At 47.0% G+C, this 26,985-nt stretch overlaps 1 protein-coding gene across 1 annotated transcript; it reads right to left on the reverse strand.

Annotated features, from left to right (window-relative positions):
* Positions 1-789: 789 nt before the first annotated feature.
* On the reverse strand, positions 790-3,463 carry LOC123120796 (protein CLMP1). The gene has a single exon (XM_044540791.1). The coding sequence runs from the start codon at positions 3,367-3,369 to the stop codon at positions 1,027-1,029; it is 2,343 nt and encodes a 780-aa protein (XP_044396726.1). The 5' UTR covers positions 3,370-3,463; the 3' UTR covers positions 790-1,026.
* Positions 3,464-26,985: the final 23,522 nt, after the last annotated feature.

The raw sequence follows: 26,985 nt of genomic DNA on the forward strand, positions 1-26,985 counted from the left end.
TTTACAACTGTCATTATGGTAGAACTTGTAGTGTAAGACAAGAATAGCTGAGAGCCCGAGCCGGACACTCTTATGAGCCGGCCGGGACTCTGAGAGCTGCTGGGCGTCAACCTCTCTATATAAAGGGACGACCCGGCAGCGGTTTAGGGGTAAGAAGATCTCGTCGAAAGCCAGGCATAGCAGTTAAGCTCCCTGGTCATCGAAACCTAATCAATACCACCTCAACTGGACGTAGGCTTTTACCTTCACCGTAAGGGGCCGAACCAGTATAAACCCTCGTGTTCCTTGTCCCGTTTAACCCCTTCAAGCTTTCTAGCGGCGATGGCTCCACGACTAAGTCCTAGCTTGAGGACATCTGCCGTGACAATTCCACGACATTATGTTATAGCTCTGATATGAAATTGAATTGAAAGTACTGTTTATTTCCCGTTCTCTGGAGTCGATAAATCTGCAAAATCTGTTCAAAAAATGCAAAATTTATTTGCACCAAAATGCTGCTGCACAGTGCACACTGCTGTAGCAGGTTTTAGCGGGCTGTGACAACTAACAATCCTTTGCATCACAACCGAACAGAGTGGCCAGTTTGCGAGCGCCTGGCACATACTAGCAGCTCAAAGCTGCTTTTGATATAGCTAAGAAACTACACGTAAATCTCGGGTGTGACAATCTGTATCACTGCTTTGCAAAAAATAATGGATAAAGCTTAGTCTACATTCTGCGATATCATTGCAGAGAACGTTTAGCGAGCGGTCTTGAAAGTGGTTAACTACTTCAAAAGTCTCCATCATATACCTTGAAACCGGCCCAAAAGATTATCATAAAAATTAAGACACGTGAAACAGATCAAGATGTTTGAAGCATGTGGAGTACACGCTAGTTCTGCAAATCAAAAAATCTAGTATGCTAATAATATCTAAATTGGCGGTCATGATACCAAACCATGAAGAAGTTATCAAGAACAAATAATGCCTATCAAACAATAGAATACGACAAGCATCGATTTCATCTAGCTTGAACAACAAGAACTTAGCTTTCAACCACAGACTCATCATCAATGCCATCACTTGTTTGGGAACTTCCTGTGCCTGAAGGCATAACTTTCTTCTCTTCGCACTCAGAGACTGCATTGGAAAAATGATTCTTCAGCACCGTGGAGATATCTGATTCTGAAGCTCCAGCCAACTTAAACCTTTCAACAGAAGCATCGAGATTCTTCTTCCAATCACCGACAACAAGCTTGAATTCCACTTGAGAGCGCTCAAAAAGCATATTGCCCCAAAATAGGTGAATCTGTTGCCTCATTACGGCTGTCTGCTCAGCTGCCTCCTCCGGTGTCAACTCCCCTTGACCATCTGCACTGTGTTGCTTCTTTCGTTTCTTCAACACCTCATCTTTCTCGGTCGCACCAGGTGTTTTTAACTCTAGCATTCTCTGTTCTTCCACTTTCTCCCACATCTCTGTCGCAGCCCTCATCTTCTCCTCAGCACTATCAAAAAGCTTGAATGTCTCTGAAGAATCCCACGTAGACAGGTCAACCTTGTCTGCCAATGCAAATGACCAGTGAAGCTTTGCGGTCTCAAAGTGTTGCTGGCCTAAAGCAAGAAGCCCTTCATAGAAATCTTGCTTGATGTTCAGGGCCTCCTCATACTTGTGGCCTGCAAGAGCATACCTCTCTAGCACCCAGTCATAAGCTGTCCGGAGCTGAGCAGACATGATTTCCTTCGGAGAAGATTCATCAAGAGGGATGCGCTTCCTTGCTGCACACATGTGCACATTTCCCCAGTTAAATAACGCCAAGGCAGCGACCTCCTGGAATTTTGCTGCGGCCATCTCAAATAGGGATTGGGCCTCCTCGCTGGTCACTGTTTCCTCGAGTGCTTCGGAGCACAGCTCCATTCCTACTTCATGAAGGTCCAGATGCGCATCAGCATCAATCCCAACCTGGTTTCGGAACAGTTCTGCAAACTGAAGCAACCAATCGTCAATCTCAGCTTCCTTGCACTCAGCATGGCCACAATCTTTCTTTCCTGTCAGAGTGCTCTGTTCAGCAACTCCATTCTCCAGATCTGGCTTTGTCATCTCAGCATTAGCTACCTCTGCAGAAGTATGTGAAGAGCTATCCTCACCGGTGATCAACAACTCCTCCTCCTCCAGCTTCTGCTCTTCTGTTGGCAGCGGAGGCTCCTGCTCTGGACTTACTTCAACAATGTGCAGCCTCAACATGGGGAGCTTAGTATCACCTTCCATTGCATCGGTGCCAACACCACAAGCCTCGGCCAATCGGAGTTCTGATGTGCAAGTGATGGTAACTAGATCACCATCGGCATCCTTATACTTCATCAACACAGCTTTGGATGATGGGAAGCGCTTCGCCACAACTTCCCGGAGGGTCTGGAAGCTGCATTTTTCAGGCATCTCCCCAAGCCTAATGTCATGGCCATACACCAGCTTGAGAGGCCTCCATCTCGTCACAACCTTCCTGTTAATGAGCGATGTCTCCGTCACTGGTTGGGTTGAGGGCACTGACAGTGCTGGCACAGTCTTCTGAGAAATATCAGCAGTTGAAGCCTTGGCAGAAGATGACGGAGAGTTGGAGAAAGGCACCAACTTGGGCGCTGGAGAAGAATTAAATTTAGTCATTGCAGGACCTGGTTGCTGCAGCGGAGGAGGAGGCGACGGAGGCGATTGTTTCTTGGGGAAGGGGCGGGAAGGGAGGGATGGGCCAAGGCCGGCCACAACGGCCGAGGCACCGAGGGCGGCGGGAGAAGGGCGGCTGGTGGGTTCGTGGGTGGGGGCGGCGGAGGCTGAGGAGGAGGAGGAGGAGGAGATGCGGGAGCGAAGGCGGTGGGAGAGGTCGATAGCGTCGCGGTGGTTGGGGTCGAGGGCGAGGAGCGCGAGGGTGTCGGCGAGTGCGAGCTCGTAGCGGCCGAGCGCCTCAAGCGCGCGGGCCCGGCGGAGAAGGGCCCGCGGGAAGCGCGGCTCGGCCTGGAGCGCGAGGGAGCACTCCTCCGCGACGGCCTTGTGGTCGACGGGGCGGAGCTGCAGGAGGCAGGCGGCGCGGTTGCTGTGGAAGACGGCGCGGTCGGGATGGCCACGCGGGGCAAGGTGGAGGGCGAGCTCGTACTGCCGCAGCGCCCCGGCGTAGTCGCGCGACTGGAACAGGCGGTTGCCCTCCTCCTTGAGCTCGTGCGCACGGCGCAGGAGCACGCCGGGGTCCGCCGGGGCCTGGTGCTGCGCCGCCCCGTTCGCTACGGGGGGCGCGGGCGGCGGGGCCTTCTGCTCTGCTGCGGCTGGCGGCGATTTGGCGGCGGTTGTGGTGGCGGCGGCGGAAGGGGAGGGCTTCTTCTTTTTGGCGCCGGACTTGCCCATGGGGATAAGTCGGGGAGGGGGAGGCGGAAACCGAGAGTGGAATGAAGAGCAGAGCCTTGCAGGAAGTGAACCCTAACGAGACGGAGGGGTCTAGAACGTTGGGCCTAGTCCAACTCTGCTATAGTATGAGCGTTTATTAGGTTCCTACCTGGATTTTGGTTGCATCTTTGACTCCACTCAGCAATACAGGAAAAGAATTTGCTAAAAAAGAGCAATACAGAAAAAAAAAATGTTCTGTATTTAGTTTGGTTGCCCACAAAATTCTATTGTGCATTAGAGGCAAGCCATCAGCACGCCATATGATTGCAAGCATGTTGTTTGGTTACATGAAAGACATACGTCGTGGTAACCTTTTGTCCAAGAGCGCTCGTGAGAGCGGCAGGACAGATTCGTCCAAGAGAAGGCGGAGGCGGGGCGCCCTGCGCCGGGCACCCCGGTCGCCCACGCTGTGCCGATAGGCGTGGGGTGCCAGGCGTTCACCCCTGAACTTCGTGAGGTGGTCTCGCCTCCGCGGTTCAAGCCAGATCTGTCGTCGCGGTACGATGGCTCGACCGACCCCGTCGAGTTCCTCCAAATCTATACCACAGCAATCCAGGCGGCTCATGGCCACTCTGACGCCATGGTTATCTGGTTTCCTACGACCCTTAAGGATTCGGCCCGTCCACAATTCCATCGAAACTTGGGACGAGCTGTGCAAGCGGTTCATCGCCAATTTTAAGGGAACTTGTGACCGGCCGTCCACAATCGCCAATTTAAACGCCATCCGATACAAAAGGAGGGTGAGACGCTACGCAGGTTCATCCAACGTTCTAGCCAAGTTCGCAACAAAATCCCCCGCATCCACGATGCGGAGGTTGTCGCGGCCTTCCGCAACGGCGTCACAGACCTCAAGATGTGCGAGAAGATGGTGGTCCATGATGTGCGCACTACGGTGCAACTCTCCGAACTGGCGGACAAGTGCGCTGGGGCGGCTGAAGCCCGAAACCGTTCTTCACAGACGGACGCGAGTGTAACGCCCACGATGCGACTATATCTCCCACGTGTCGAGGCACGACTTAGAGGCATAACCGCATTGTGGTATTGTCGCAAGAATGGTTATCTTCACACAATCCCATGTAATGAACAAGAATGGGATAACGAGAGTTGGCTTACAATCGCCACTTCACACAATACATAAATTAATTCATACATCAACCAAAATCCACATATAGACCGACTACGGTCAAATCCAAATAAAAATAAGATAACCCCAAATGCTAGATCCCCGATCGTCCCAACGGGGCTCCACTACTAATCATCAGGAAACGAAACATAGTAACGACCACGTTCCTCGTCGAATTCCCACTTGAGCTCGGATGCGTCATCTGCACTGGTATCGTCGGCACCTGCAACTGTTTTGGTAGAATCTGTGAGTCACGAGGACTCAGCAATCTCACACCCGCGAGATCAAGACTATTTAAGCTTATAGGAAAGGATGGTGTAATGAGGTGGAGCTGCAGCAAGCACTAAGCATATATGGTGGCTAACATACGCAAATGAGAGAGAGAAGAGAAGCAACGCAACGATCGCGAAGCTAGAAATGATCAAGAAGTGATCCTAAAACTACTTACGTTCATGCATAACTCAAACCGTGTTCACTTCCCGGACTCCGCCGAAAAGAGACCATCACGGTTACACACACGGTTGATGTATTTTAATTAAGTCAAGTGTCAAGTTCTCTACAACCGGACATTAACAAATTCCCATCTGCCACATAACCGCGGGCACGGCTTTCGAAAGATAATACCCTGCAGGGGTGTCCCAACTTAGCCCATCATAAGCTCTCACGGTCAACGAAGGATAAACCTTCTCCCGGGAAGACCCGATCAGTCTCGGAATCCCGGTTTACAAGACATTTCGACAATGGTAAAACAAGACCAGTAAAGCCGCCCGAATGTGCCGACAAATCCCGATAGGAGCTGCACATATCTCGTTCTCAGGGCACACCGGATTGTCCAAGCTTCCGATAGGCGAGCCCAGAGTTGCCCCTGGTGGCCACCGGCGACTGACAGGTTGGACCAATACTCAGAGGAGCACTGGCCCGGGGGTTTAAATAAAGATGACCCTCGGGCTCGCGAAAACCCGAGGAAAAAAGGCTTAGGTGGCAAATGGTAAAACCAAAGTTGGGCCTTGCTGGAGGAGTTTTATTCAAGACGAACTGTCAAGGGGTCCCATAAATCACCCAACCGCGTAAGGAACGCAAACTCAAGGAACATAATACCGGTATGACGAAAACTAGGGCGGCAAGAGTGGAACAAAACACCAGGCATAAGGCCGAGCCTTCCACCCTTTACCAAATATATAGATGCATTAATTAAATAAGAGATATTGTGATATGCCAAAAATATCCATGTTCCAACATGGAACCAACATCAACTTCACCTGCAACTAGCAACGCTATAAGAAGGGCTGAGCAAAAGCGGTAACTTAGCCAAACAACGGTTTGCTAGGAAAGGATGGTTAGAGGCTTGACATGGCAATATGGGAGGCATGATATAGCAAGTGATAGGTAGCACAGCATGGCAATAGAGCGAACAACTAGCAAAGCAAAGATAGAATGATTTCAAGGGTATGGTCATCTTGCTTGCAAGGTTCTCAGAGTTGTCGAAAGCTTGATCCTCGTAAGCGTACTCAACAGGCTCCTCGTTCATGAACTCATCTCCCGGCTCTACCCACAGCAAGAATACAAGCAATGGAACCACAATCAATCACGGGAAATGCACAAGCAACAAGATGCAAACATGCATGATATGCGAGACATGATATGCAATGCATATGCGTGCTCCGGAAGAAAAAGGATGAACAAGGCAGTAACTTGGCAAACCAAGTATGCCACTGGAAAGATGAGATGATTTTGGTCGAAATCGATATAAAGATCACCGGAAACGGATGCATGGTTTGCAAATGGCAAGCAAAACAAGAATGACACGATTCTGCGATTAACAGCATGATAGCACTTACAATACATCAAGTAACTATGCTACAGCACCCCAATATAGCAACAAAGCATATGACAGTAATCTAGAAGAGATGCTTGACAAAAGATGAACACTGAGCTATGGCTAGATCACACCATAACAGGTTCAAACAAGCATGGCAAAAGTGCAAAAGATATCAGGTTCACAGACTTGGTGAAAAATACTGGACATGGCAGAAACAGCATCAGGTAGCAATGTTCAGATCAAGAAAAACACATGCTACAGGAACTTAACATAGCAAAACAAGGCATGACATGAATCTACTAAATGCATAGAACAAAAGTCCCTTACCGACCATGAGCCAAAAAGGACCAGAAGATATGATGGCACCCATGTAAACATAGCAAGTTTCGTTAAAATGTTTCAGACTTAGCAGAAAACATAACATGGCATTCACAACATTATGAAGGCATCTTTGTGTGCTCGATGCACTCATCACAAAGCAATGCATGACAAAACAAGCATACCTACAGCAAGATGGCATGTTTATGAAGCTAACCATGGCAATAGCAACTTCATAGCATGTATGGATCAACTACAACAACCTTGGCAAAATTGAATATCATGTTAACATTCTGCCAGGAACATTTTATAGCAAAAGTAGAGCAAGATTAAGATATGCTATGGCACTCCATAATTGCAAACAGGGGCATGGATGGATAGAGCACAACTATATCTACAAAAGATCCTTACTGAACATACCCAAAAGAAGCATGGGTCTCACTGTAGACACATGGATACATGGCAACAAAACAACAGCAGTAACAGACTTGGTGAAAAACCTAAGTCCCTGAAAACAGAAATATCACGAAGCCTAGTTTGCATGCTTGTGCTAGTCACCACATAGATCACAAAATAACATGACATACACCTATGTAAATATGGCATGGCATAGATCAAAACTCCTGTAGAGCTCATGCCCATAAGATGCACACATCAAATGCAACAAAAATAACAAAACATCAAGTTCTGATAAGTAACAGCAGTAAACATCATATAGCACTCTTGCACCAGAGCTTTGGGCATCAAGATGGACTCAAACGAGCATGGCACAATGGAACAAAATGAAGAGCATCTCATGGTGAACATTTCTATATAACACACGCATGAAACGGAGCAGTATGCGCGGAGTTATGATGCAATGAATAGAGCCACATATTGTAAAAATATCTCGGGACGAAGAATTTCGAGGGGGGAAGCAACCTCGATCTGGATCTGGCGCTCGCCGAAGCTGCGGAAGGAGGAGGGAGACGGAGGCCGGCGAGGAGAGGAGGGAGAGGCGCGCGGTCACCGGAGTCGGGGCGGAGGAGCACGGGCGGAGGCGGATCCGACCGGCGACCGGACGGACGGCGGCCACCGGCGTCGCGGCGGGGATGTGAGGCGGCGCTCCGGCAAAGGCGGCGAGGCGACGACCGGGCGGCGGGGTAGGGCGCGGGCGGCACTGGAGGGAGCCGGGCGGCGGCGGGCGAGGAGACGAGCCGCGCGGGGGGGGGGGGGGGGGGGCGATCCGGGCCTCGGCGGGCCGCGGTCGGCAGGCGGCGGCGCCGCCACGTGGCAGGCTGGGGTTGGCGCGGGCGCGGCGGCGGGTTCGTTCGGCGGCGGCGGACGTGTCCGGTGGCAGCGGAGGGCGATTTTGCTAGGGTTTGGGGTGGTTTTGCCCGAAATTTCGGGGGCGGGGACTAATTTATAGGTAGAGGGAGCTAGGAGACTCCAAATGGAGTGCGGTTTTCGCCCACACGATCGTGATCGAACGCCCGAGAGCATGGAGGGGGCTTAGATGGGTTATTGGTCTGTTTGGAGAGGGTTTTTGCTGCAACACACAAAAGGCCTTCGCGGTTACCCGGTTAACCGTTGGAGTATCAAACGACCTCCAAATGGAACGAAACTTGACAGGTGGTCTACCGGTGGTATACCAAGGCCACTTGACAAACCTCGGTCCATTCCGAGAACGTTTAACACCCGCTCACGAAAAGAAACAAGAGGGGTGCGCCGGTGCATGTGGGAGTGTCGGATTGCAAAACGGACAACGGGGAAAATGCTCGGACACATGAGACGAACACGTATGCAAATGAGATGCACATGATGACATGATATGAGATGCATGACATGAACAAAATGCAAAACGAAAGACAAAACCCAACCACGGAGGGAATATCATAACACATAGCCGAAAATGGCAAGAGTTGGAGTTACAACTATGGAAAGTTACATCCGGGGTGTTACAACACTCCACCACTACGAGAGGATCTCGTCCCGAGATCTAGGACTGAAAGAACTCTGGATATTTGGAACGGAGGTGGTCCTCGCGTTCCCAGGTGGCTTCTCGGTCGGAATGGTGCGACCACTTCACTTTCAGGAATTTGATTGACCTGTTGTGAGTCTTGCGTTCAGTTTCTTCAAGAATAGCAACGGGGTGCTCATGATAAGACAAATCTTCTTGGAGGTCAATCTCTTCGAAGTTGATGGTGCGCTCAGGAGTCTTGAAGCACTTGCAAAGCTGTGACACGTGGAACACATCGTGCATGTTCGCGAAGTTGGAGGGAAGCTCAAGTTGATAGGCGAGGTCGCCTCTTTTGCCAATGATCTTGAAAGGACCCACGTATCTAGGGGCAAGCTTCCCTTTGATACCGAAGCGACGAGTGCCTTTCATTGGAGAGACGCGGAGGTAGACATGGTCTCCAATCTCGAAAGCCAAATCACGGTGCTTGCTATCATAGTAACTCTTCTGGCGCGATTGCGCAGCTTTGAGATTCTCACGGATGACTTTACACATTTCTTCAGCCTCTGTGATTAAGTCATTGCCAAGAAGTTGGCGTTTGTGACGCCCTCGATTCAATCGTACACTAATCATACACGCAAATGTGTACGATCAAGATCAAGGACTCACGGGAAGATATCACAACACAACTCTAGACACAATTAAAAAAATACAAGCTTTATATTACAAGCCAGGGGCCTCGAGGGCTCGAATACATGAGATCGAAAACACAAGAGTCAGCGGAAGCAACAATATCTGAGTACAGACATAAGTTGAACAGGGATGCCTTAAGAAGGCTAGCACAAAAAGCAACACGATCGAAGAGGCAAGGCCTCCTGCCTGGGAGCCTCCTAACTACTCCTGGTCGTCAGCGGTCTCCACGTAGTAGCAAGCATCGGCGGTGGCATCTGGCTCCTGGGCTCCGACATCTGATTGCATCAACCGGAAAGAAGAAGAAAGGGGCAAAGGGGGAGCAAAGCAACCGTGAGTACTCATCCAAAGTACTCGCAAGCAAGGATCTACACTACATATGCAACATTATCAAAGGAAGGTTGTATATGTGGACTGGGCTGCAGCAATGCCAGAATAGAGAGAAGGCCTAGTCCTATCGAAGACTAGCATCTTCTGGAAACCACCATCTTGCAGCAACAGGAGGGAGTAGAGTAGCATAAAGTAAAGTAGTAGAAGTGTTATCAACCTCGGCCAGAGATCCTTTCTCGACTCCCTGCGAGAAAGCAATCCCAGAGCCATACTATCCAGTTCCAATTATAATCCAATTCTCATATCCAAGTCTCATCACAAGTATCCAGTTCTAGTTGTATCGATCGGGATACAACTCCAAGTGTCCGTTACCGTAGGACAGGCTATCGATAGATGTTTTCTTCCCTGCAGGGGTGCACCAACTTACCCACCACGCTCGATTAACTCCGGCCGGACACACTTTCCTGGGTCATGCCCGGCCTCGGCCAAACAATACGCCGCAACCCGACCTAGGCTTAATAGAGAGGTCAAGCACGCCAGACTAAACCTATGCCCCCAGGGTTCATGGGCCATAGCCCCGGGAACTCCTGCACATTGCGTGGGCGGCCGGTGAGCAGACCTAGCTACCTCCTTAAAAAGGTAGGAGCTTACCAGTCCAACACGGCGCGCGCCGCTCAGTCGCTTGACGTCTATTAAGCTTCGGCTGATGCATACGACGCAGAACGCCCATACTATGCCCACGTGATGGTTAGTGCTATCAGGCCAGAGGCCCCTTGGATCAAATATCCAAATCGTAGTGGATTAGGAACGCGCAGTAACAAGCAGAGACTCACGAAAGATGTGACCCCGTCGCCCCGTCTCGAGGAATTGCGGCAAGGGCTAGGAATGCCCGGCCACGCCTCGTAATTATCTCGCGGGCACCTTCCAGGTCAACCCGACTCCACATCACTCGCAATTAAGCTCGCGGGGGTACCCCTCAGGGCCGACCCGTCTCTAGTAACATGGTTCAGTGTAAAGTCATAGTAACCATAGTAACTGTGTGTCCAAACATCAAGGGGAAAACCGGAGGAATCACCCCCGGTGAATTCCACTCGATGTAATCATCAAGGTGAACGTAAGAGGAATCACCCCCGAGGTTCACACTTGAGGGGTTGCGCGACAGAGTCATATCGGAAGTGGTTAAGGCGGAATCACCCTCGATGACCACGACCGAATAGCTACACTACAGGGTTAACATCAGAAGTGCTGTAGAGGTCTCACCCTCGGCACTCGATAGTAACCCAGCAGTGTCGAGCAACTAACGAGAAAGTGATGTGCGATGCCGGGGCCTGGTCTTCGATCCCGTTGATCGGGTCTTCGATGATGAAGCAGGGGCAACAAGGTCAAGGTGGGGGTCACTAATGGATCACTAACCAACCTATACTAAGCAGTTTAGGATAAGCAGGTAAGATACAATGAGCAGGTTACATAAGCAGGCTATGCATCAGAATAGGAGCAAACAATAACAGTAGCAAAATCTAATGCAAGCATGAGAGAATGGAATGGGCGATATCGGGATGATCAAAGGGGGGGGGGGGCTTGCCTGGTTGCTCTGGCAAGGAGGGGTCGTCGTCGACGTAGTCGATCACAGGGGCGGCATCAGTCTCGGGGTCTACCGGAGAGAAGAGGGGGAAGAAACAGTAAATATAAAGCAGACAAAGCATCACAAAGCATAACATGGCAATATGCGGTGACGGGTGTGACCTAACGTAAGGCTACATGATATAGGTGAAGGGGGAATTCAACCGTGAATGTTTTCCCGGTTCCGGACCTGTGTCACACAGATGACCGGAGGGGGAATGTTCCATGTTCAGATAGTTAGAGGCATCTGACTGATGAATGGACCGCGTATTCGGATTCGTTGGATTTTTCTGAGCAACTTTCATATAGAAAACATTTTCATCCGAGTTACGGTTTATTTTCTATGAATTTTCAAAGATTAAACCATTTTCTGGATTTATTTAAATTAACAGAAAAGATAAAATGACGTCAGCAGTCAACAGACTCGCTGACCAGGTCAAACTGACCAGTGGGTCCTACATGTCATAGACAGAGGGCTAACAGTGGGTTATTTTAATTAAACGTGGTTAATTAGCAGCTGGGTCCCACATGTCAGTGACTAATTAGCTAAACTAATTACTTTTAATTATAAAATCGTTTTAATTAGTCATTTAAGTGGTGGGGCCCGCACGTTAGTGGCTGGGGCCTGCCCAGTCAGCACGTTGACTGGGTCGACCCAGTCAACGGGGCCCCCAGGGCCTACGAGGCAGTGACCAGGGGAGTGGCCCCGGTCGGCCACGTCGGCGCTGGCTACCGGAGTTGCTCCAGCGATCCTCCCGCGGTGGCGCACGTCGGGAGAGGGGTCGGGTTCCGCGCACAGGGGGTTTCCGGGGTCGTAGCTAGATGCGTTCGACGCGGCTCGACGTCGCACGACGAAATGGAGGCGATGGCTTGGGCCGGGAACGACCGGAACGACACCGGCGACGAGCAGAAGCGGCGCCGGAGTTCAGGCTCGAGTGGGTGCGGCGTTAGAGCGCGCGAGCGGCCAAACTAACCAGCTAGGCAGGTGCTGCACGATGCGGTCGCGCTAAGACACGGTCATGGTGGCGGCGACGACGGGTGCCCGTGGAGAAGGAAGAAAGCGGGCGAGGGAGAGGGGAAGAAGTGGATGAGGACGCCAGGGAGTGGGGGGTGAGTGGAGGCGGGGAGGCGCGGAGCCTTATCCCCTCGCCCGGGCGTCGCCGGCGAGGTGGTTGGATGGCGACGGGCGCGCGCGCGCTGTCCCGCCCGGTCGAAGGAACAGGGAGGGGGCGCGGTGCTGGGAGCTGGGCCGGCTTGCTGTGGTGGGCCGAGGCCCATGGGAAGGCCAGGGGCTGAGGCCCTTCTTCCTTTTTTTCTTTCTTTTTAAACAGTTTTTTTAAAGCTTTTCTGTTTTAGCTATTTTAGGCCACTTAGACATTTAGGAAAAATGTTGGACCACCACCAATATTATCAGAAGAATATTGTCCACATGATGAACATTTTAGTTTTCATGTCTGGGCATTTTGAAATTCACTTAGAATTTGAATTTGAATTCAACTGGAATTTTAAAGGAGTGAGAACCAAGGATGAACAAACACATGTTTAGCAAAAATATTAGCTTAACCCCAAGGGTTACTGTAGCATCATTACACCGGGGTGTTACAGCGTTCACCAGTCTCTGACCAATTGAGAGGAGTACGACACTTTCTGCCATATAGAATTTCGATTGGGGCCTTGCCCGAACTCGCTTGGAAGCTGTTGTTGTAAGAGAATTCGGCATATGGAAGACAATCTTCCCATCTCATGCCAAAGGAAATGACACAAGCTCTAAGCATATCTTCAAGAATTTGATTGACTCGCTCGACTTGGCCACTAGTTTGAGGATGGAAAGCTGTGTTGAAGCGAATGTTGGTGCCCATAGCCTTCTGGAAGGAGTCCCAGAACTTAGAAGTGAAGATGCTTCCACGATCTGAAGAAATCAATTGTGGAATGCCGTGCAAGGAGACAATCCTGGAGGTGTATAGCTCTGCCAACTGAGCTGCTGTGATAGATTCTTTGATAGGAAGGAAATGAGCCACTTTAGTGAGCTTGTCGATGACAACGAAGATAGCATCATTTCCGCGCTTGGACTTAGGAAATCCAGTCACGAAGTCCATTTCAATATGATCAAACTTCCATTCTGGAATAGCAAGAGGTTGGAGGAAACCAGCTGGTCGTTGGTGTTCTGCTTTCACCCTTCGACAGACATCACATTCATTCACGAATTGAGCGATTTCTCGCTTCATTCGAGTCCACCAATACAACTGCTTGAGGTCATGATACATCTTCGTACTTCCAGGATGAATGGAAAGAAGAGAATTGTGCGGCTCGTTCATAATGACTTTCCTTAGATCACCTTTAGGAACCACAATCCGGTCCTCGAAGAATAAAGTGTCTCTGTCATCAATGCGATAGCACTTGTATTTGGAAAGACCCTTGTCAATACCACGTTTCACCTTCTTCACCATGGTATCCAGAAGTTGTGCCTCACGAATTTGATCTTCCAAAGTAGGAGAGACTAGGAGGTTGGCAAGAAAGCCTTGAGGAACAACTTGGAGATTCAGTTTGCGGAAAGCTTCACAAAGATCCGGTTGAAATGGCTTGAGAATTAAGCTGTTGCAATAAGCCTTCCTGCTCAAAGCATCTGCAATGACATTGGCCTTGCCTGGAGTTTATTCAATACTCGTATTGTACTCTTGAATTATTTCGACCCATCGAGTTTGCCTGAGGTTGAGGTTGGGCTGAGTGAAGATGTACTTGAGACTCTTGTGATCGGTGAATATGTCCACTTTTCTTCCCAACAAGAGATGTCTCCATGTGATTAATGCATGGACAACTGCCGCCAACTCAAGATCGTGAGTGGGGTAGTTCTTTTCGTTGGGCTTCAACTGGCGAGAGGTATAGGCCACAACTTTCTTCTCTTGCATTAACACAGCACCGAGACCTTGAAGAGAAGCATCACAGAAAACTTCGAACTGCTTGGATTCGTCAGGAGGAGTTAAGACAGGAGCTGTGACGAGGTTCTCTTTGAGAGTGTTGAAAGAAACGTCACACTCAGGAGTCCAGACATACTTCACATGCTTCTGGAGGAGGTTGGAAAGAGGCTTTGCAATCTTAGAGAAATTCTCAACGAATCTTCGGCAATAGCTTGCAAGACCAAGAAAACTGCGGAGCTGCTTGACATTCTGAGGAGGTTCCCAATTCACAATTGCAGACACCTTCTCGGGATTAACAGCGATGCCCTTGGCAGAGATGATATGACCAAGGTAAAGAACTTCATCAAGCCAAAACTCACATTTGTGAGTAGCTACTTTTGTTCTTGAGGACATGGGAGAAGTCTTGATATAAGTAATCATGTGAAGTTGGTACTCGTTCGATATTTTGATGATATGTATGTTGTTGCTTCCTTTAGTTCTGTCGTGTGAACGTCGACTACATGACACTTCACCATACTTGGGCCTAAGGGAAGGCATTAGGGAGTAATAAGTAGATGATGGGTTGCTAGAGTGAAAGAAACTTAAAACCTAGTTTATGTATTATTCCGTAAGGGGCTGATTTGGATCCATATGTTTCATGTCATGGTTAGTTTTATCTTAATTCTTCTTTCGTAGTTGCGGATGCTTGCGAGAGGGGGTAATCATAAGTGGGATGCTTGTCCAAGTAAGGACAACACCCAAGCACCAGTCCACCCACATATCAAATTATCAAAGTACCGAACGCGAATCAACTAAACATGATGAAAGTGACTAGACAATAATTCCCATGTGTCCTCGAGAGCACTATGCTTTATATAAGAGAACTTTCGGCTTGTCCTTTGATATAAAAAGGATTGGGCAACCTTGCTGCACCTTTGTTACTATTGCTACTTGTTACTGGTTCCGAATTATCTTGCTAAAAACTATCAATCACCGCTACTTTCAATACTTGTAGAGAATACCTTGCTGAAAATGCTTATCATTTCCTTCTTCTCCTCGTTGTGTTCGACACTCTTACTTATTGAAAGGACTATGATTGATCCCCTATACTTGTGGGTCATCCTGATATGCACTTAATCTATGTGGAGGAAATTTGTGGACTGTTTAAGCTTGTAGAATTATCTGAGGATGGAGTTAAGAAGGTATCCCCCTTATCTTTGGAGGGAAAGACATTGACATGGTATAGGCTATTGGATGATACTGGAACATGGGATTGGAACCGGTTGAAACTGGAATTTCACCAGAAATTTTATCCTATGCATTAGGTTCATCGTGATTGGAGTTATATATATAATTTTTGGCCTCGTGAAGGAGAAAGTATCGCTCAAGCTTGGGGGAGGCTTAAGTACATGATGCACACATGCCCCAATCATGAGCTCTCAAGAGAAACTATTATTCAAAACTTTATGCTCGACTTTATCATAGTGATCAACCCATGATCGATACTTCTTATACTCATTCCTTTATGAAGAAAACTATTGAATTCAAATGGGTCTTCTGGAAAAAAATTAAACGCAACTCTAAAGACAGGGAATTCGACAAAGGTAAAGAGTCGTGCATAAAATTTGAGTTTGATTGTGTTAAGTATTTTATGGAAACTGACATTTTTAATAAGTTTAGTACCAAATATGAACTTGACTCTGAGATAGTAGCTACTTTTTGTGAATCTTTTGCTACTCATGTTAATCTCCGTAAGGAGAAGTGGTTTAAGTTTCATCCACCTATTGAAGAAAATTGTGAAGAACCTATTATAGCTAAAGATGAAACAATCATTTATAATGTTGATCCAGTTGTGCCTGCTACTTATATTGAGAAACCTCCTTTCCCTGTTAGGATTACTGAACATGCCAAAGCTACAACTATAGTTAATAAAAGTAACATTAGAACACCTAGACCCTCTGAACAAATTAGGGTGGAACCTAATGTTTCAATGGTTAAGGATCTCTTGGTTGATAATATTGATGGACATGTTACTTCTGCAATGAGGCTGCTAGAATTGCTAAACCTGCTAGAAATGAACAAGATATGTTAGATAAAAACAAGCCTGGAGTTGGCATGCATGTTGTTTCTGTTAAAATTGGAGATCATTGATATCATGGTTTATGCGATATGGGTGCTAGTCTGAGTGTTATTCCTTTTACTTCATATCAAGAAGTCATGAATGATATTGCACCTATTGAGGTAGAAGACATTAATGTTACTGTTAAGCTTGCAAATAGAGATACTATTTCACCACTTGGGATTGGTTGAGATTTTGAACTCTTGTGTGGTAAGATCAAATACCCTACTGATTTGTTAGTACTTGGATCACAACAAGATAATTATTGTCCATTATATTTGGTAGGACTTTCTTGAATACCGTTAATGCAGAAATTGATTGTGTTAAAGAAATGGTTAGAGTTAAGTTTGGTGATGTATCTCATGAGTTTAATTTCTCTAAGTTTCGTAGAACAATCGCATGAGAAAGAATTATCTAGTAAAGATGAAATCATTGGTCTTGCTTCTATTGTTGTTCCTCCTACCGATCCCTTAGAACAATATTTGCTAGACCATGAAAATGATATGGATATGAATGAAACAAATGAAATAGATGATATATTCTTTAAAGAAGCACCTATCCTTAAACATAATTTGCCCGTTGAAACTCTTGGGGACCCTCTTTCACCTAAGAGTGGCCTAGTGTTTGAATTAAATAAACTACCTGATACATCAAAGTATGCTTATATTGATGAAAAGAAGATATATCTTGTTATTATCAATGCTAACCTTTCAGAGCATGAAGAAAAGAGATAACTTAAAAATCTAAGGAAGCATCATGCTGCTATTGGATATACACTCGATGATCTCAAGGGCATTAGTACCACTTTATGTCAGCACAAGATTAATATAGTGCCTGATGCTAAGCTGATTGTTGCTCACTAGCCCGTCTGAGTCCTAAAATGAAGGGTGTGGTAAGAACTGAAATATTAAAGCTTCTGGAGGCAGTTATAATTTATCATATATCTGATAGTAGATGGGTAAGTCATGTTCATTGTGTTCCTAAGAAAGGAGGCATTATTGTTGTTCCTAATGATAAAAATGAACTTATCCCGCAAAGAATTGTAACTAGTTATAGGATGGTAATTGATTTCAGGAAATTAAACAAAGCTACTAGAAAGGATCATTACCCCTTGCCTTTTATTGATCAAATGTTAGAAAGATTGTCTAAGCATACACACTTTTGCTTCCTAGATGGATATTCTGGTTTTTCTCAAATACCTGTATCACAAGAAGATCAAGACAAAACCATATTTACTTGTCATTATGGAACTTATGCTTATAGGCGTATGCCTTTTCGTTTATGTAATGCACCTGCTACCTTTTAAAGATGTATGATTGCTATATTGTTTGACTTTTGTGAAAAGATTGGTGAGGTACTCATGGATGATTTTTTTTCGTCTATGGAACTTCTGTAAATGATTACTTAAGCAACCTTGATCGAGTTTTGTAGAGATGTGAAGAAACTAATCTTGTCTTGAATTGGGAGAAGTGTCACTTTATGGTGAATGAAGGTATAGTCCTTGGGCATAAAATTCCTGGTATTGAAGTAGATGATACGTCCATTTTGCATCATGATTTCCTACTGTTATTTATAATGTTTTTATGCATAATAATGCTTTATGGAGTAATTCTAATGCCTTTTCTCTCATAATATGCAAGGTTTGCACAAAGAGGGGGAATGCCGGCAGCTGGAACTCTGGACCTGAAAAAGCTACGTCAGAGCTACCTATTCTACACAACTCCAAATGAGCTGAGAATTTAAGGAGAATTATTTTGGAATATATGAAAAATACTAGAGCATAGTGGAGGGGGCCACCTGGTGACCACAAGACACCAGGGCGCGCCAGGCCACCCAGGCGCGCCCTGGTGGGTTGTGGCCAGCCCAGCCCACCTCCGGTGCCCATCTTCTGGTACTTAAGGTCTTTTGACCTAGAAAAAATAAGGAGAGGACTTTCGGTATGGAGTTCCGCCGTCTTGAGGCAGAACTTGGGCGGGAGCACTTTTACCCTCCGGTGGAGCGATTCCATCGGGGGAACTTCCCTCCCGGAGGGGGAAATAGAAGCCATCGTCATCACCAATAGCCCTCTCATATTTGGGGGGCCAATCTCCATCAACATCTTCAACAACACCATATCCTCTCAAACCCTAGTTCATCTCTTGTGTTCAATCTTTGTACCGGAACCTTAGATTGGTACCTCTGGGTGACTAGTGGTGTTGATTACATCTTGTAGTTGATTACTATATGGCTAATTTAGTGGAAGATTATATGTTCATATCCATTCTGCTATTTAATACCCATCTGATCTTGAGCATGATTATCATTTGTGAGTAGTTACTTTTGTTCTTGAGGTCGCGGGAGAAGTCATGTTGCAAGTAATCATGTGAACTTGATATGTGTTTGATAATTTGATGATATGTATGTTGTGATTCCCTTAGTGGTGTCAGGTGAACGTGGCAATTCACCATCTTTGGGCCTAAGGGAATGCATTGTGGAGTAGTTGTTAGATGATGGGTTGCTAGAGTGACAGAAGGTTAAACCCTAGTTTATGCGCTACTTCGTAAGGGGCCGATTTGGATCCAAATGTTTAATGCTACGGTTAGATTTTATCTTAATACTTTTCTCGTAGTTGCGGATGCTTGCGGGGGGGGGGGGGGGGGGGGTTAATCATAAGTGGGAGGTTTGTTCAAGTAAGAACAACACCCAAGCACCGGTCCACCCACATATGAAATTATCAAAGTAGCGAATGCGAATCAAACCAACATGATGAATGTGACTAGATGAAATTCCCGTGTACCCTCAAGAACGCTTCACTTATTATAAGAGACCGTTTTGGCCTATCCTTTGCCACAAAAGGATTGGGCTACCTTGTTGCACTTTATTTACCGTTACCATTACTTGTCCGTTACAAATTATCTTGCTATCAAACTACCTGTTACCGACTATTTCAATGCTTGCAGAAAATACTGCTGAAAACCACTTGTCATTTCCTTCTGCTCCTCGTTGGGTTCGACACTCTTACTTATCGAAAGGACTATGATTGACCCCTATACTTGTGGGTCATCAAAACTCTTTTCTAGCATCGTTGCCGGAGAGTGAAGCACTCTTAGTAAGCGGAAATCAGTAAGGAAAAATTATTACTACGTGCTGAAATTTATTGTCACTTGCTACTATGGAAAACCATCCTTTAAGGGGTTTGTTCAGGGTATCTTGACCTCGACCGGAAGCACAAAGAGTTGCGCCTCAACCTACTGCACCTATCGAAAATATTGGTTATGAAATTCCTTCAGGTATGATAGAACAACTGCTAGCTAATCCTAATGCAGGAGATGGAACCGAACATCCCGATATGCACTTGATACATGTGGATGAAATTTGTGGATTATTTAAGCTTGCAGGTTTGCTCGGAGATGAAGTTAATAAGAAGGTTTTCCCTTCATATTTGAAGGGAAAAAATCATTAACATGGTATAGGCTATGCGATGATATTGGATCTTGGAACTGGAATCGATTGAAATTGGAGTTTCACCAAAAAAATTATTCTATGCATCTAGTTCATCGTGATCCGAATTATATATATATATATATATATATATATATATATATATATATTGGCCTCTTGAAGGAGAAAGTATCTCTCTAACTTGGGGGAGGCTTACATCAATGTTATATTTATGCCCCAATCATGAGCTCTCGAGAGAACTTATTATTCAGAACTTCTATGCTTAGCTTTCTCGTGATGATCAATCCATACTCGATACTTCTTGTACTGGTTCTTTTATGAAGAAGACTATTGAATTCAGGTGGGATCTTTTGGAAATAATTAAACGCAACTCTGAAGATTGGGAACTCAATGAAGGTAAAGAGTGAGGTATTAAGCTTGAGTTTGATTGTGTTAAATCTTTTATGAATAATAATGCTTTTCACAAGTTTAGCACTAAATATGGACTTGACTCTAAGATAGTAGCCTCTTTTTGTGAATCATTTGCTACTCATGTTGATCTCCCTAAGGAGAAGTGGTTTAAATATCATCTCCCTATTAAAGAAGAAATCACAGAACCGCACTACTGCAGGATGCTGCTAACGTGACACTACGATCAGAGACCCTTCGATGAAATTGTGTGCGATGCATTAATCGCAAACGGTGATGTAAAATAACCATAAAAAAGATGCAAAATGTTTGCGATGAAGGATACATCAAACACAGTCCAGATTTTAGTTCCGTGTGCGATGCCGGGCATACGGTTCAGTTCAATTAACTGTTTGCGATGAGGCAGAACAAAAGAAACGGGCAGGCAAATGAAGGCATGTGCGATATACGGCATACGGTTCACTCGGATGAACTGTTTGTGATTAGGAGGAACAAAAGAAACGGTTAGCCAGATGAAGGTGTGTGTGATAGAGGGCATACAGTTCACTCGGATGAACTGCTTGTGTTGAGCCAAGATAAGAGAAACGGTTCAATATAACAAGATGTGTGTGATACGCGACAAACAGGTCTGTAATCAGAAATGTGTGCGAAGACCGATAATAACACAAACGATTGCTTCTAATAAGACGTATGTGATATGCTTTGTCTACAAAATATCTATTGGCCATTGGGCGATGGGTGGTCATCCGGGTACGCCATAAGGATGCGAAGAGGCATCCTATATCAGCAAGGACTAGTTGTTCCACCAATAGCTCATCTAAGAGAACTCTCAAGTTAGCTGTGCTCAGGCTGGAGCAACCATCCGATGGGTGACTAGATGGGAAGTTGTCTTGATGTTAAATTAACTGATGGGATGGGTCATAAAGGTCAAATTAAATGACCTCTATGACCCATCCCATCAGTTAAACTAACCTCGAGGTCCTTGTTTTTTTATTTTGTTAACACATGTTAAAGAAGGTCTACCGCATTACTTGTTGACAATGTGCGATACATGGCATACAGTTGATCCATCCGACCTGTTTGTGATGGAATAAGCTGTGTGTGTTGTGGCCAAACGCTTGCTAGTATACAACCGTTTGTGACTGATGAATTCATCACCGGCGGGTTCCCTAGTGTGGTCCGTGTTCATTTCATCATCATCTACTTCTTGTGCTAGCTCGATGTTCCTTATATGCTAAGTTTCCATTAATTGATGGTGTTTTATGAACACACCACCATTTCCCGTCATTTCCTCACTTGTTTCCCACCACCCAATGGTATTGCGCATAAACCTAGGTGGCGCGCGACACACAGAGGCAACAAGCATAGCCTGTAGCACATCCACCTTTTCCAAGCATGCCAACCCACCAAAGCACCACCTCCGCGATCAACCTCGTCGACGAGGAAAACGAGAAGGCGCCACGGCACGTCGAGGCCGAGGTGCTCCCCGGCAACGCAATGGATGGCACCGTGATGCGCGTCATCGCCAGGGTTGAGCAGACCCTTGGTGCATGGCGCTTCAGCGTCGTGGATCAAGATAGGCATCTCAGCGCCGAGAGGCTACAGCTCGCCGCACAACATGATCGATGGTGCGCCGCAGAGCAAGCTAGGCGTGTCTGCGCCGATAGGCTGCGGCTCGCTGCATGGCGAGACCGTTGGAGTGCTGCAGAGCGAGAGGCGCGGCGCGCCACACAGCAAGAGCGGATCCATCGGCGCTTGCCTGCTATTGACAGGGCGTCGCAGCTGGGTACACATCCCGTCAGTACCCCCATTCCTCGCCAGGAGTGGGCAGAGGTCCTTTGTGCCGTACTTGCACCAGAGGCCGGCCGCGCCGTACTTGCACTAGACGCCCGCCGCGCCGTTCGCAAGGGTCGCGCCGTTCGCCTTGTTCGCGACCCGCTCGCTGCGAACGCGCTGGTCGGTAGACTCGACCGCCTCCTTGGCCCAGGTGTCCACCTGGGCGCAGTAGAGGAACATGGCCGCCGCATCCTCGAGCTGGTGATCTCCGATGAAATAGCCAACTTGGAGCTTGAGATCGCGCTCCAGATGTACTGCGAGCGTGTCGACCGCTTGGACGAACGCCTGCACGAGTTCAGGCAGAGCCAAGAGCTACCGTAGGCAAGGGCTGCTGGTCATGGTCTCATGGACGCATTTTATTTTGTTGAGTCGTTTCGACTTGGATAGCTATGTATTCACATCAATCATAGTATTGCTCTGTTTCAATGTGTGTACTCTGTTTTCTGTTCTTATATGTTCTGTTTCAATGTTTGTATATACGCTATCCATTCTGTATATGTGGATGACAACAACTAGATTCAAATTAGTATACAAAAATAGATAAAAAATGGAATTCATAATATATATATATATATAAGTTTTCATTAGTTCATCACAGAATATATATAATATCATCACATATAAGTGATGATACTTAACTACTAGGTACAATGCATAAAATTGAAAACGAACAATACTAAAACTAATAATCCCTCCTGGGGGCAGTATTCCGGCAGCCCCTCGCCAACAGCTCCCTGGTGCGCGAGTCTTCCCAGCGCGGAGGCAGTACTCCGCCTCCTCCGCCTCGCAGCGCTTGACGTACCGATCTGCCTCTTGCTGGCGGACGAGCATGAACAATCTTGCCATTTCGTTGGGCGCCCGCCGGAGCTCCTCGTCGGTGGCACGCTGGAGCTTATCGGCCCACCTCCACGCAGTGATGAGGCGCCCAAAGCCTTTGACCTTCCTCGTGAAGTACCCGTCTTCGTACACCTCCTCCACACAACGACGCGCCCGCCCCCAAAGCTCCGCCGCCTCCTTTTTCCAGGCGGCATCACGGGCTTCACAGGCCGCCTGGTACCTGGCTTCCTCCTCCGCCATCTTCTTCTTGAATGCCACTTGCCTGGCTTTCTCAGCCGGCAGCAGCGACTTCCACAAAGATTGTACTGGCCCAAAGCCAATCCAAAGTTGGGGGATCCGGCGCAACCTCATCCGGCGGCGCGTAGGGGTCCTCGTCGCTGCTATTCGAGTGAGCGTCCTCGGGGGCAGCGACTCCTCGTCGGCGCGTGGGCAGACCGGCGACGCCATGGTAGAGATGTGTGAGAGAGAGAGAGAGAGATGGGGAGCGAGGGGAGGATGTAGATGAGAATGCAGGCGGGACGACGCCAGCAAGGTACTATTTATTGGCGGCCGGAATCTAGATCGACGGGAACAGTACACACGCCGGTCGCCGGAACTTACGAGTACTGTAGTTTGAATTACACATGATTCCCTCAGCCAAATCCATGTGTGAACATAATAGCTGACGGTTTCCAATACAGAACCGTGTCTGATTAATGACCCCCGCCACTCACCTACCAAACCTCGAGCCGCGAAATAGAGTGCCAATCGTGTGGGGCCGGTTGTCTTGCCAGATCTTTACATTTTCTCTTTTGAACACCAGATTTTTGCATCGTCTGATGATTTTTTAACACGCACCAAGTACACAAAAATATGATTTTCAAACCGTTATAGTTAGCGGTTGCATGTAGATGTAGTTCAAATTTGAATTACGGTCATTAAATGGCTAGAAAATCACTTAAATGTCTTTAAAAGGTAAAATGACCCCTAGAATTTTCCAAATTTTCACATGACAGTTGTAGTAGTGCACGTTAAACGTAGAAAAAAATTGAAGGACGTAAGAGGAAGCTATCTTCCGTTCGTCATGAAAAATGCATTGTTCCCTCTCGGAACCACGAGCCTTCTAGTGAGTTGCTCCAGTTTTGGAGGGGTGTGTGTCCAAACTTCCGTCAAAGAGGCCAATTTTTTTACCGCGTCATCTTGGTGGCATGAAATTACATCAAGCAAGGTTTCATGTTTTTCTGATCATTTTTTACGTTTTGGAATTAAAATGCCATGGCACTCCATGCATGCGTCCATGCCGTGAGATCAATATGTTTAAAAATTCCTTCTAATTTACTGCACAAGGAATTAACTCGCACACAAGTACACAAAATATGACTTTTCAAACCGTTATGGTTAGCTGTTGCATGTACATGTAGTCCAAATTTGAATTACGGTCATTAAATGGTTAGAAAATCACTTAAATGTCTTAAAAGGTCAAATGACCCCTGAATTTTTCCAAAATTTGACATGACAGTTGTATTAGTACTACAAATTTTCACGTACATTTAAAACACCATCCGTTGCCACTTTACTCCAAATTCATCTTTCACAGCTAATAAAAAATATCCACAACATCACATACAATTTTTTTTGTAGGAACTCTTTGCGATGAAAATTTCTGGGTCTATTTAAGTCTTCCTCCTTAAGTTTCGCCGGCTCGTCTGCTCCAGTGCCGGCAACCCCCAAATCTATGAATCTCGATCCCCATTCCCGCACCCCGTTCTTGCAAAGATGACGCCATGGAAACGCTTCGTGAAGGCCCGTACGATGGCCACATCCTCCCCGAGCGCCGACGCCTACACCGAGAGCGGCGCCGCCTACGCCGAGAGTGCCGCCGCATCCGCATTGAGCGCAGCTGCATCTGCTGAGAGGGCGTCTATGGCAGCCGACAGGGCAGCTGCAAACGTTGAGAGTGCTCGAGCTGCCGTCCGTGCCACCGATGTCGCCCTGGCCCGAGTCGAGGCCATCCACGCCAAGATCAAGGACGCACACGCCAAGATATTCCAGGCCACCTCGGAATCCAGCATGCAACCCACATACGAAAAGGCGGCTGTGGCCATGGAGCACCTGCTTCCTCATGAGATCGCCGAGCGGGCGCTCGAGATGCAGGAGGCGGCGGAGATCGAGGAGCATCGGGAGGAGGAGTTGCGCATGGCCGAGGTCGAGGTAGGGAAGAGTCTATCCGTCGAGGAATCGGCGGTGGAGTACCAACGCGAGCTCTGGCGCAACCACTACTACGAGTACTACAACCTTGAGGATGGCGCCGAGGACGAGGACGAGGACGCGGTCGACTTCAGCAGGGGGACGCGGAGTCCACCAACGGCGGCATTTCACCAAAACAAGTCATCGACGTCTCATCTCACACTGGCAATGCATAGGCCGGCGTGGGAGCGGATTTGTTAAAATTATCCTTACTTAGGCTTTGTTTTTAATGCTGGTCTTTTGTTAGAGAAATGTTTAGGTCAACTGGCTCTATTTAATTACTAAAATTGCTCGATTCAGTAAGTGTGGTCTGTGTGCTGTACGCTCTTTTGTGTGCCCAAATTACGAAGCGATGTTAAATTATGCAATGACGTACCGAGGGAAATTTCCACCAAAATTTGAATTATCAAACTCATCCCATGCGCATAAAGCAGAAGAATCGTTTGCGATGCACACAATCATTCAAAGTGAATGGTGTCCGGCGGCACCACACGCAAAGTTTCCCTCCACATTTCCAAATTTTTGGCCTACCGCCAAAATATCTACCCCCATCCCACCTTCCCCACCCCCTTTTCTCCCCGACCACAAGTCACATTTCCCCTGTTTCCTCCTTGCTTCCTTCCTTCCTAAGCTATAGCTGCTTCCTCGCTTGCTTCCTCGCTCTCGCCGTCTCGCATCCTACCGCCAGGGTCGCCATGGTCTTCTTCAATGACCTCTCCAGCGGTTCCTCCTCCGACGACGACTCCTTCACCACCCGGGTATGCCTCTCTTGTCTCTCTCGGGCTATGACTTGGAATGAAGGATTTTAACCCGGCGGTCGATTTGAGTCATTTCTTCCTCTTATAGCTCCCTAGGACCATCAGTTGCAACGAATGGAGCGGGGTGGCTGAAGATATGTCTGCTCGTTGTTACCATCAATCTCCATGCGTGAAGCTAGTTGCGTTTGAATCTTTGGACAGTGGGAGGAAGTTTCTGGCATGTGCAGAGAAGGTTAGACCCTCTTTCGTTGTTACAAATCATTTGTTCGATGTGATTGAGACACTGTCACGGTCCCAACCCATTCATACCACACCTTCAACCAAACGCATCCTAAGACAGTGTCACAGTTTGTACCTAGTATCTAAAAATGTTGCCATCTCATCAGCGGTGCCATTAGAAAATTATTTGGCACCGCTTCAGCAGTTTGTGCAGCCAACTTTGGTCCACACATCCGAGCAGCCAAGCAGTAAAATACTAAATCTTTATGGCACGAAGGAACTGGGCATCAGAGCAACTAGGTGCTCCGGAGTCCGGGTCCCTGATTTTTTCCGCTGCATTAGCTCGCCAGTGCAGGGCACCGGTGCGAGATGTAGCAACAACTGTCTTTACACCGGTTTTGGCATACATAGTGGACGGCCTTAGTGCTATTAGTTCTATGTTACTAAATTTGTGCATGTACACACCTGTTAGTATCAATTTGCTGTCATCCAAACAATGTCGCTATGCTGTTGTAGTTACATTTACCTTCCTCATAAAATGTTCAATTTGTTATTTATAGTACATGAGTAAGAACTTGTAGCATTGTTGTAGTTAATTATAGCTTCTGATGTTTCAGAATTTGGTTCTTGTCTCAGTAGCAATTAATTCATTTGCACATTGATCTTTTTGAGAAGATATGCCATAATTAACCTGTTTCTTCAGTTTTTCAAAATCAGTATGGGTGATTTTCTATGTTGCTATAAACCCATTTCCCCTACAATTGTTACTGATCTAGTTTTAAATATTATAGGATGAACGGAAGTGTTCTTACTTGGAGTGGGTTGATCAAGAGTGGCCATAGTCTTTGAATATGTGCCTAGCAAAGCTCTAGACCATGTATGAGGAACAGAACAGAGGTAGGCTTAGAGAAAGTGTTGTCAACGCTGAAGAATATTTGAAGATGCGGGATAAAAAGAGGAAGGTAGAGAATGAGCTCAGATTTTTTAAATCATACTTTGCTAA

Source organism: Triticum aestivum, chromosome 5D, assembly GCF_018294505.1.
Source record: "Triticum aestivum cultivar Chinese Spring chromosome 5D, IWGSC CS RefSeq v2.1, whole genome shotgun sequence".
NCBI lineage: Eukaryota > Viridiplantae > Streptophyta > Magnoliopsida > Poales > Poaceae > Triticum > Triticum aestivum.